Source organism: Cervus canadensis, chromosome 4, assembly GCF_019320065.1.
Source record: "Cervus canadensis isolate Bull #8, Minnesota chromosome 4, ASM1932006v1, whole genome shotgun sequence".
Lineage (NCBI taxonomy): Eukaryota > Metazoa > Chordata > Mammalia > Artiodactyla > Cervidae > Cervus > Cervus canadensis.
Genome location: NC_057389.1, coordinates 13,986,737 through 13,999,314, shown reverse-complemented (window position 1 = coordinate 13,999,314; position 12,578 = coordinate 13,986,737). Strand labels below are relative to the sequence as shown.

Below are 12,578 nucleotides of genomic sequence, written 5' to 3'. Positions count from 1 at the left end.
TGTGCCTGTCCTTACATCCTACCTGTTCCCTTTCAGGTTTCTATATATGCTGTCCCAGAAAAGATTGGTCAAGTTCACCATGCCTTGGAAACGACTGTGAAGCTTCTTGACTTTTATGAAAACTACTTTGAAATTCAATACCCACTAAAGAAATTGGGTAAGAATCAAACAGTGCCTCCGATTTCATTACCAATATAACCTAGATTTAGGTTGCAGGCTTCTTTAGAAAGAACTCGTGCCAAAGTTATTTCAAGGGAAAACCAAGAAACTCGGTTATGTTTGCTTTAAGAATTGTTTGTATTTGTTAAGATTATTTAGATTCCGTGGATGTCTCTGAATGTGTAGCTTAAAGCGTTTAGAAGTTTATGGGACTATTTCAGAGGTGCTGGGTAAGTGGGGATTTGTTTAGGGCTTAACCTGGAGTTGGCCTAATTCCAATTTCCTAAGAAATTCCTAATTCAGATAATAATAGGAGTAATGAGCGCTCAGGAGAGCAAGAGTATTTCAGTGTCATTACAGGGCGCTGGTTTTAGCTGGGAGAGCGCTGGCCCTGCCTTCCGTCCTCCTTGTTCTGGGAGGTTCTTCACTGTGAAGGAGTTAGATCTCCCTTCTCTTGCTAAGGGACAGAGCAACAGGGACTCTATAGGGGGTTGATCAAGGCTTCTCAGCTGACAGCTGGTAAGGAGCATATGGGCCAGAAAGTTTCCTTTCCCTAGGAGTATGTAAAATGAACTTATTGATACAGTGAACTTACTGGTAGACCAGTGGGTAAAATACTTGAATTTAACTAGGGAGTGCCTTAGATGGGGGAAAGTTAAACCACTTCTTTCCTGTTATATCCAGACTTGGTGGCTATCCCTGACTTTGAAGCAGGAGCAATGGAAAACTGGGGTTTGCTCACCTTCCGAGAAGAGACACTTCTGTATGATGATAATACTTCTTCAGTGGCAGATAGAAAGCTGGTTACTAAAATCATCGCTCACGAGCTGGCCCATCAGGTATCGGCAACTAAGACTGTTATATCTCACACCTGTGGTCTGTTTCATGTCCTGGAGTTTTAGAATACGTTTAGATGCTAATAATAATTCAGCTTTATATTAGAGTATTGCCTTCTTTTATAATACAGTGGTGCTTTTTTTTAACACAAACAAAGTTTTGGATAAAAATGTTATCTAACAGTCGTTATAGGACTTTACAGATCATAAAGCATTTTGACTTCCTTTATCTCTCTCATGTTTCATAACTTGGTGGGGAAGAAAGCTTTCCCTGAGTTGCACGCCTTTTCTCCTTGGAATATAGTAGTCAGGACTAGGTTTATCATTTTGTCTCCTGCTAAAAACTGGGTGCTTAATTTGGGAGCGGGAAGGTACTCTGTATGATGTAGAGAAAAGAAAAATTGTATGGGTACATGACCCTTGCTCTTTCTTCCCCAGTACCTGGTCCCTCTCATGCCCTCGATGCGGTGTTCATCAGGGTGGGGTGCAGTCTGGGGTGTCACGACGGTGGGAGGAAGTAGGCAAGAGTGGGACGTGCTCTGGCCAATTGACTGTCTACCTCAGTCACAGCAGGCTGGCATATGAAGCACGTGCTTATTTTCTCTTACAGTTAGGCATGTAGACAAACTGTTTTTTAGGGGATCTGCTCTAGGTCTGTTATTCCTGGGGCCGGCCATCACCACGGCAGGAGTGATTCCCTTGTACTTCTTTACGACTTAGAAGTCATCTTCTTCTGAAAGAGGTTTTAGGATATTAATCTTTGAGAATATGCTTTTATGATTCTCCACAGTGCTTTGTTTCTCATTTTGCTGATGGTTTGAGCTGAGCCCTTGGACGCAGTGACTGAACTGCACACTTTATTGACCATGCTTTATTTCAGGGATTTTTGAGATGCATTTTTTTAGGGGTGGCTTGTCTTCTTTTTCCTTTTTCTTACTACTTCGTGGAAAAAAGCCATTTAGAAGTCTTTCTGATTTTATTTATTTGTATGCATGCCAAATTTCTTAGGGAATATTATTTAAATTCTGTTCTGAATCACGTAGATACTCAATGTGGGTGACGGCAGAGAAACACGCAGTCCAGACTCTCTGACTGTAGGAACATCCCTCATATAGACGTTCATTTTTTGGTTGTCATGATGATTGTAGACATGATGGAAAATAATATTACTATCTTGATATTAGAAAGTAGAGGAATTTATCTAGGAAATGTTTTAATGAGGTGACTAAAGACAATTTTTGTCTTCCTAGTTTGCAGCATGTATGTTAAACTGATAAATAAGCCAGTTGTCCTGTTTGTTTTATTTAAGGTAAAATGTTAAATTTATAATTTTACTTTAAAAGTGAATTTATTCAATGTATACAGTTTTACTTTTAAAGTAAATTTATATTACAAATACAATTTATTTGTAAGACTTAAAGTTGAATATAGTTTGTTTTAACTACAATAAATATACTTTTAAGTAATTGTAATCTGATTATAGGTGATTAATCTGACAATTCAACTATTAGAAAATTCTTGAGAATGTGAAGTTGGTTAGTTGTTTGTTCTTTCCCCGCAGTGGTTTGGTAATCTGGTAACAATGCAGTGGTGGAATGATGTATGGCTAAATGAAGGTTTTGCTACATTCATGGAGTATTTCTCTTTGGAAAAAATATTTGGAGAGCTCTCCAGTGTAAGTACACTGTTTGTTAGGCCTACTGTGAATGCCAGGAAGAACCAATCATACTGAACGTGTATTTTCCATGCATTTGGAGCAATGAAAATATTTCTAGAAAAATACAATAAAACTGACCCATGTTACTGATCTCTATACCTCTTGAGATTTGACAGTGAAAATTGTGCTTTTAGTTACTGATGTATTTCAGAAAGCGAAAATTATGTGAAACTACCTTATACTTTGTTATTAAGATGAACATTTTAAATTGCTTTGCTAAATTTTATGTTTAATAAATGTGGCCCTTGTGCTTTAAGGAATTTAAATAGAGTTGAAAAGCATTTTCTTTTTTTTTGCAAAGCAAAACTTTTTATCCTACTTATAGAGAAGAAATTAAGACATTTTGTGGCAATGCTGTCTATTATCACTTCTCCTTAGAGAGATTTGGACATACTAGGTCGTATGTGGGAGGAGGGCATGGCAACCCACTCCAGAGTTCTTGCCTGGAGAATCCCCATGGACAGAGGAGCCTGGTGGGCCACAGTCCACGGGGTTGCAATGAGTCGGACACGACTCAGCGACTCAGCACACATCACAGGTCATATATGACAGGTATTGCCGAATAATTCAAGCAGTAAATGGAAGAATATAAGGATCCCTTTCTACTGTAGAATTCTGTGACTTTCTATTAAGCTTCTTGATTATATGATCCAACATTGCTTCAAAAGACGAGTACTCAGAGCTTTCAGTTTGAAATTTTTGCCTAGGGCCTATTCAAAGATTTCAAATGGTAAAATGAACTCGGTTTAAGTTAGACTATTAATAAGCAAAGTAATGTAAATCTGGGTATGGTTCTTAATTAAACAAAGAGATATACAGTTTCACCACTTGGTGGTGCCCAGAATGTTTAAAAGCTTTTAGTATATATTCTAGAGGAACTCGTCTGTTGAACTCTCAGACTTCTTTCTGTTTAAGACATATTTTACTTAAGAATAACCTCAGTTAAGGGAAATGTATATTATCTCAATAGAAAAGCTGGATTATGTATGAGAAAGCAAGTTAAGGAGCAGTTCCCTTTTTTTTCATATTTTATTTTATAAATATTCACTAGCCATTTTTAAATAATCATTTGAACATCTGGATTTAGCATTTGGTTGCTTTAATAATAAACTCTTAATTTATCCTTGTGCTGTTGTTTAGGAAACACTTTTTTGTGGAGGTTGTAATTTTTTTTTAATTAAAGGAATATGCATAAATGTCACATTGTTCCTACATCTTCAACAGGTTATTTCTAAAGTTTACTGAAACTAGTTGATTTTGTTTTATAAAGACCTTAAACAGTAATTAGTCTAATTCCTATCAATAATTACTAAACTTGCCTGTCTTTAATACTGTTCATAGTTTCTTTATTCTGTTTCATTTTTTGTAGTATGAAGATTTCTTAGATGCTCGATTTAAAACCATGAAAAGAGATTCCTTGAATTCATCCCATCCAATATCATCATCGTCTGTTCAGTCTTCAGAACAGATTGAAGAAATGTTTGATTTTCTTTCCTATTTTAAGGTATTTCCATGCACAAAAAGTACCTGGAATGGGTTACAAATTAATTTCATATGTAAGCAAGCTGCCTGATTTAGATTATTTCAGAGATTAAACAAAGTATTATTTTCAATTTCCTGTTAAACTTTAAGGTGTTTGCTTCTATTTAAATCTTGATCTTAACTTGATGTATGTTTTTCTTTCTTTCTCTGTCTCTTAAGTTCTCTAACTAGTATTCTGGCCAGTTAACCAGACTTTATAGTAATACATCTTTTAAAGTTGAATCACTGTCCAGATCTATAGGCAGAATATGTCCAGGGGAGGCTCTAAACCTTTGGCTATGTTATTCAGGACTGAAGTGTGTTCCAAAGTCAGAATTGCCAAAACAGGTAAGCAAAAGGAGATTTTTAAGAATTGAAGATTCTGTTGTAGAATTAGAAACACAGACTGCAGGTATGGAGGTAAAGCAAAAACAGAAATTTAAACACCTGATTAGGATCATCGTAGTCAGAGAACAGAAGAGGGGGGTATCACATTTGTGTAGGGAAGGAGGGCTGAATTTTAAGTTTGCTTGCCTCCTTAGTCTGGCTACCAGATCAAGATCAATAAATTGAATTACCATCCTGAACAGAGGAGAAGATATACAAAGCATATGAGTTACAGTTCATGTCATCAAGAAACTCAGAGTTTAGGTCAGGAGTACTTGTGAAGCAGTAAGAAAGAATATGTGCTAAGGGAATGGTACAGAGTATTTTTGCCTGGGATCATGGAGAGAAATTTCTTGGAAGAACATGGAAACTAAATAATAGGAAGAATATATAAATAAAGAGCAATGGGAACAATAGAATAGGGCAAGAACAGCACAGTGAGGTTTGCGGAGAAAGAATCAGTAATACTAACGGGCAGGGAATTTTTGTTTAGGGAGTAAATGTTTGCAGTGGAAGCCACATGTGGGGTAGGGAGAGATGAGAAAGGTAGGTTGGGGCTCAGTTGTAGAAGGTCCTGAATGCCATCAGGAATCTGGACTTTTTCTATAATCAGTGGGAAGCTTTAAGAGATTTTTAAATAGAGGAATGGCTTTGAGATTCAAGTGACTAGGAAAATTAACTTGCTTCAGTTTACATAATAGAGTTTAAATGGAGAGAGACCTAAAATCAGGAAATTGCTGCTGAAGTCGAAGCATGAAGTGGTAAAAGTTTAAAATTAGGAGTGAGAGTGGAAGGAAACTGATGGGTGTGGAAGAAAACCCCGGGCGGAGGGAAATGCTTAAAGGACTTAGTGATAGGTCAAAGCAGGTGAAGAAGGAGGCAGAAGTGTTTTCCAGGTTCAAGCCTGACTGGCAGAGAGAATGGTACTGCTGTTATTAAATGAGGACATCAGGAGTTCGGTTAGCTATATGAAATACGTTCCAATTAGAGCTACTGCCATGTGTTGTGATTTTTAAAGCCCATACTGGACCTACCAATAAAGGAAATGTTACAACTTGCAGTGCTTTTCTTACACAGAACAGTTATTTCAGGATCTCTTGTTATAGAGCTCTTTCTTTTTCTGACCCCCTACCCTCCGAACCTAGAATTCATTGTCTTCTAAGCATGTTGCTTCCATAATATACCTTATGCCTGTCAGTGTGGTGGGTACTTATTTCAGAATTGGGAATCTGGCAAATGTCCCATCCACAGAATTGAGTAAAATAGTTTGCTGGATAATTGACCATTATTGTGTGTGAGAAGTGCCAGTGTTTGAGAGTAAGTCATGTGTTTGCAGACATATTCTGTTTGATCTTCATAATCTTTAAGCCTAATTCTGATGCATGTTTCCTTGTGATAATTCAGTCATTTATCAAATTATACAAGTACCAACCACATCCCTGGTGTTTTCCTAGGTACCAGGAATAGATCAGGAAAGAAGGCGGACTATGTCGCTTGTACCATGGAGCTTGCATTTCAGGGGTCAGAGATAGGGACATACATAATACAAATGAATGAAAGAGACTGTGTTTGGTGGTTAGTGCGAATATGAAAATGAAGCACAGTAAGGAAAATGAGAATGACAGGGAAAGGCTGCTTTGTATAGATGGCTGGGGAAGACCACTGATAAGGTGATATTTGAATACCATCTGGAGGACGTGCGGGAACGAGGCATGTGGACTTCTAGGGGGAAATGTTCCAGGCAGAGGGTGTAACCAGTGCACAGGGCTTGTGTGCAGACATCAGTTAGCGTAGTAGGCCTGAGACCGCTATCCTTAGAAAGGCATTATTGTGAGGCTCGACCTTGGCTAATTTCTGGCAAATTAAGCGTCTGCCTACAATGCGGGAGACCTGGGTTCAATCCCTGGGTCAGGAAGATCTCCTGGAGAAGGAAATGGCAACCCACTCCAGTATTCTTGCCTGGAAAATCCCATGGACAGAGGAACCTGGTAGGCTACAGTTCATGGGGTCGCAAAGAGTTGGACACGACTGAGCGACTTCACTTTCACTTTCTCACTATTCCCTGATAAGAATGATTCACTGTGCCTACACTGTTTGTGCAAGCAGTGTGGTTTATGGTAAATATCTGCTTTCCTTCTGGGAGTCTGGAATTTTGGTCCTTGATAGGCAGAAGATATTTGCATGTCTAGCCCCCAGTAAAAATCATGGGTACCAAGTCTCTGAGGAACTCCCCTGATAGCCAATATTTCGTATGTGTTGTCACAAGCTGTCGCTTGGAGAATTAAGCGCATCCTGCAGAGGACTTTTGGAAGCTTGTACTTGTTCACCCCATGAGACTTTTCCCTTAGCTGATTTAGCTTCATGTCCTCTCACAGTAATAAATCATGGTGGTGAATATGACTGCATACTCAGCCCTGGTCCTGTGAGTCCTTCTACCGTGTCACCATATCTGGGACTTGTTTTGGGGACCCACACGACTTGAGATGAAGATTGGTTGGCACGTTTAAGCTCCAGCAAGGAGCCAAGGTGTCTGCAGAGGAATAAATGCAAAGGAAAGTAGTAGATGAAGTGAGAAGGATTATAAGGGGCCAGATCATTGTAGATCATCTTATTAGATTTGGTAAGGACGTTGATTTTATGCACAGTGGAATAAAGGCCATCTGAAGAGAGGAGTACTAGTATGATTTATTTATTTATTTTTGGAATAAGTCAGCCTTCAACATCACGTGGAATCAAGGTGACTCGTTAGGAGGTTGTTGTAATAGACCAGTAGCAAGGAAATGGTGGCATGGACAAAGGTGATAGTAGTGAAGATGATAAGCCATGTTTGGTTTTGAAATATATTGTGAAGTTTAGTCCAGTAGAATTTGCTAATGGATTAGATGTTGAGTTAAGAGAAGAGTTGAGGATGACTTCAAAACTTTTGCCTGATCAGCTGGAAAAATGGAGTTTTTATTTGTTGAAATGAGATTATTGGAAGAGTATATTTAGGACAAGAAAGGGGAAAAAAAGGTCAATTTTTGAGTAAGTTTAAGGTGCATAAGTGGAGATAGTAGACGTGTAATTGGATATGAGTCTGGAATTGAAGCAAAGTCTGATTAGATATATAATTTGGGGGTTATGTAAAACCCCTGTGGTTGAGAAGATCAACAAGGAAGTGACTTTAGAGAAGAAAAGAAGTCTGAAGATTAAATGTCAGGGACACGAAAAGTTAGTCCTTGAGAAGATAAGGAGGGTGCAGCAGAAGAGACAGACAGGGATGCCCAGTGCACAGGGGAGGAATCAGGAGTGACGTGCCAAAGCCAAGAGCAGGATGACTTTCACGGAGGAGTGAGTGATCAGTCATATCAAATGCTACTCGTTGGGTGAGCCTGAGAAGTGACATTGGTTTGACACTGTAAGGTTCACCAGTGGCCTTCATAAAAGCACTTCTAGTGGAATGATGATGGTTGGAAGATGGCTCAAGAGGAAATGGAAACAGAGCAAATGAACATGGCAAATGCAGACAGCTCTTTTGAAGAACTGACTTCCCAAAGGAGGAACAGGAAATACGGTGATAACTGGAGGAGGCGTGAGGTTAAGGAAAGGAAGCACATCTTTTGTTTGAAATGAGAACTGCTGGGTGTTTTTTTGTTTTTCCTAATGGAGTGTTGCAGTGTTACACTAGAGAGGGGGACTATTGGGAACAAGAATGACTATTTAAATTTATAGAACAAATACCACTGAAGTGTGATACAGAAATAAGTGAGTAATAGGTATTAAGTTCAGTTATATGTATCTTGTAATCTTGATGACTTAACATTGCTGCATTTTTTATCAGAAATTCATTCATTCAGAATTTTTTTGCATTTGAGTGCCTTCTATGTAGTAGGCATTATTTTAGTCATAGGAGTTGAGCTCCTAGCTTCAGTTTTCCCCTAAATTAGCTTACAGTCTAGAAGAGGAAATAAATACATCTCTATAGCAGGTGCAGGAAGTGTGATATAAATTGCTTTTGAATGTGGAGGAGGCGGTTGCTGTTTTAAAATTGGGGATGGTGACATGCATCACAATATAGCGTGGCCTTAATAGTTCCACGTCTGATTATAAATTATTAGTGTGTGCTTACTACGTATATACACCTTCATATGTTCCGAACATATTTGAAGTGACTCTGCAAGAAGAAGAGAGATCTTGGTTACTTCAGAAACATGACACCTTAAAACTGGAAATTAATGTACTCTCTAGCAAAGAGACGTTTGAGAGTTCAGCTCCTTTATTGTCTCCAGCCATGTGCCCATGAAGTCAGCTGGGCCTTCAAGCCCAGGGGGTAGGGGTGGGGATGCCACAGAAAATTCAGCAGTTTCTAAAGTTAAAAATATATGTGTAAGCCCTTAACTTTTTAACATTAACACTGAAACATTGAGTAATTGATAGACTACACAAAATGGCCCACAGAAGAATTAGTGCACATAGGCATTTTTATTTTTCAACTACTTTAAAATAATTTTTGAAGAATTAATTCTTTCTGAAATTCTTTAAAATAATTTTTAAGACAATTTGACCATAGTCCACAGCTGGTTGCTTGAAACAAGATAACAGAGAATCATAACTGGGTTATTAAAGTATGTGCTTAGAATGATTGTATTTTGAATTTTAGGTTCTTATTTCTGTAAACCTATTGTATTCTATTATTTTCTTCCCTTTTTCACTTTTTTTTTTTTTTTTTTGGAATAGGGAGCTTCCCTATTGTTGATGCTGAAAACTTACCTTAGTGAAGATATATTTCAACATGCCATTATTCTTTATCTGCATAATCATAGCTATACATCCATTCACAGTGATGACCTGTGGGATAGTTTTAACGAGGTAAGTGACCTGGATATTTTATTTAGCTCTTGAAGTAAGAAGAGAGGGGTTCTTGTATTTAATATTTTTGTCAGCTATGTAAATAAGCCATGGTACCAAGGACAGTTTTTAAGAGAAAAAGGAATGGAACTTAGTATATAAATGTTTATGAATAAGACCACATAATTAAAAGTCATGAAATGGAAGTACTGGGTTTAATTGCCCCCCCAAAAAATTGCGTGAGGCCTTGTGTAAGCACCTTTAGTCTGGATCTTAATCTCTCTTCCTACCTTGTAGGAAAGTTCTCCTCTCTGATGTTTTTGCCGTTTTTCTACCTTCCATTCATGAATGTTTTGCTCTACGCTTTGCCCCGTGATTCCTCCTGTCTTTGCTGGCCCGACGCCACTGAAGTGCGGTAGATGACATGTCGCAGCCTGGTGCCCACAGCTGAGCTCTGCCCGCAGATCCTCTTGCTGCTGGCATTTGCTTGTGCCTCCAGATTCTAACAAACAGTGTCATTAGTTACAAGTTGTGCTTCGTAACAGTGCCTGAAGCCAGCTTGCGTCACACGCACACATGCTGATGCGTAGCCTTTATAAGCCTTTGAATTTGTTCCCCTCATCTAGATCAATGGTTTTTCATGCTTTGGAAGATCACAGACATATCCGAACGTTTGATGGAAGTTATGGACATATTCCCCCCAAAATCCACAGAGAGGCAAAGTGTCACACACAGTTTCAAAGTTTTATGGTTTCTGGGTGAAGAACCCCTGCTCTGAAGCTTTTCCGTACACTCTGCTTCCTTGCCTTATCTGAAACTTGATACCTTCTAGTTGTTAACTCTTTTCCCAGAAGATGTATCTTCCTTACTCTGTCAGTTCTCTTTGAGAAGAAGGATCAGTCCTTATCACCTAAGAGTTGCTTCTAAATCATCGTTTTTCTTCTTATCATGTAGCAGCATTTCAACTGAAAGCCACATTATTTACTCTGTACTCAATGTATTATCTCCTGCCAGTTAGAATGTATTTCTGCCTTCCTCGCTGACTTCAGCTTTTGCATCATGGTGCTTTCCTATCCTGACCTAGCCCCTAATATCATCGTCACATGTTTCAGCACCAGCATCAATTATGCACTGGCCTCTTCATTTCAATTCTGTTTCAAAGACCCAGAAGTGCCTTTCTTTGGGGCAGTTTTGTTTTCTTCCCAACCCCTTGTCCCGAAAGAAATAGATCAGAGCCATTGAACATGTAAGGTTAGTATCACAGTGCATTTAAGAAGATTTGCTCCATCCTTTTTGGCTTTAAATAAGTAGGTGTACATCGACTGAGGTAAGGCCAGTCATAGTGGCGTGATATTACCAAATGATCATACCATTTTAAGTACTTGATGATTTGAGTTTGCTTGCAATTCAGATCCATGTATAATCTCGAAAAATAATCTGAATCATAAATTTAACTCACCTGCTTCAAAAATTGCTTCTTAATCATTGATACCAGATGTCTTAGGGACAGTAAGCTTTAGAGGGCCTGTGAACCTTTGACACTGATTCTAGATTTTATAGATCAATTCATGTATTTTGAGGGTAAAGGGCTATGTGTCTAGGAAAAACATTTACCACTGTTTTCTGGAGAGACCTAAAGTCCAGGCAGCCGACCTGTTTATGTTTCACTCCTCTGCAGCGGCTGCTGCTCCCGTTCTAAGGCCCTCCCACAGGATGAGCTCTTAAAAAGATGAGCTTTACCGTTTGTAAAGGGCTTCCCTTGTGGCTCAGCTGGTAAAGAATCCACCTGCAATGCTGGATACCTGGGTTCGATCCCTGGCATGGGAAGATTCTCCTGGAGAAGGGAAAGGCTACCCACTCCAGGATTCTAGCCTGGAGAATTCCATGGACTGACTTCCTGGAGAAGTCCATGGGGTTGCGAAGAGTCGGACAGGACTAAGCGACTTTCACTTTCACACCATTTTGTAAAAGCAGCGGGTCTGGGGAGTAAAGAGAACTCTGGACCTAGCTGGCCAACAGCAATGAGTAGCAGTGTTTCTGATTTCTCGCCTGTGTGTCCTTAGTCAGACCTTCTAAACAGTAGCTCTGTGACCTAAAGGAGTGCTTGTACCTTCTGAGGGATTTTAATGTACCCGTAGTCAGTTTATAGCATCTGTGCTGCCTTTTTCAACGTGTGCTGCCTCTCTCTTTAGTTTTCTCTTATTTCTAGCCCAGGTTACTTTCTTTTTAGCAATTGCTCATTTATCTAGAGTAGAAATGTAAACTCAACTCAGCATTGCTGCATCATGGTAGAGAAAGAGGGAAAGATACTATAATTAGACTCTTAATCTCTGAGAAAAATAATCTGTTCTTTCTGTAGGTCACAAACAAAACACTAGATGTAAAGAAAATGATGAAAACCTGGACCCTGCAGAAAGGATTTCCTCTAGTGACTGTTCAGAGAAAAGGAAAGCAAATTCTTGTACAACAGGAAAGATTCTCTTTAAATGTTAAGCCTGAAATTCAGCCTTCAGATGCAAGGTGAGAACCCACTGTCTCTCCTACTATCTCTTTAATCCCAAAAAAGGGCAGTGCCAAAGAATGTGTAAACTACTGTGCAGCTGCATTCATTTCACATGCTAGTAAGGTGATGCTCAAAATCCCTCAAGCTAGGCTTCAGCAGTACACGAACCGAGAACATCCAGATGTACAAGCTGCATTTAGAAAACGCGGAAGAACTAGAGATCAAATTGCCAATATTCGTTGGATCATAGAGAAGAAAAGGGAATTCCAGAAAAACATCTACTTCTGCTTCATTGACTACGTGAAAGCCTTTGACTGTGTGGATCACAACAAACTGAAAATTCTTAAAGATGGGAATACCAGACCACCTTTTCTGTCTCCTGAGAAACCTGTGTACAGGTCAAGAAGCATCAGTTAAAACCTTACATGGAAAAACTGACTGGTTCAAAATTGGGAAAGGAGTACAACAAGGCTATATATTGTCACCTTGTTTATTTAACTTATATGAAGAATACATTGCCTGAAATGCCAGGCTAAATGAATCCCAAGCTGGAGTCAAGATTAGTGGGGGAAATATCAACAACTTTATATATGCAGATGACACCATTCTAATGGCAGATAGTGGAGAA

The 12,578-nt window shown here is 39.0% G+C and overlaps 1 protein-coding gene across 1 annotated transcript in view; it reads left to right on the top strand.

Moving 5' to 3' along the window:
• LOC122439506 (leucyl and cystinyl aminopeptidase) overlaps positions 1-12,578 on the top strand; it is a 100,511-nt gene that overhangs the window by 59,211 nt on the left and 28,722 nt on the right. Inside the window, exons 5-10 of the mRNA XM_043464586.1 lie at positions 37-157; positions 844-998; positions 2,557-2,670; positions 4,082-4,216; positions 9,337-9,468; positions 11,807-11,967. Coding sequence (XP_043320521.1) covers positions 37-157; positions 844-998; positions 2,557-2,670; positions 4,082-4,216; positions 9,337-9,468; positions 11,807-11,967 — 818 coding nt within the window. The remainder of the gene's footprint in view (positions 1-36; positions 158-843; positions 999-2,556; positions 2,671-4,081; positions 4,217-9,336; positions 9,469-11,806; positions 11,968-12,578) is intronic.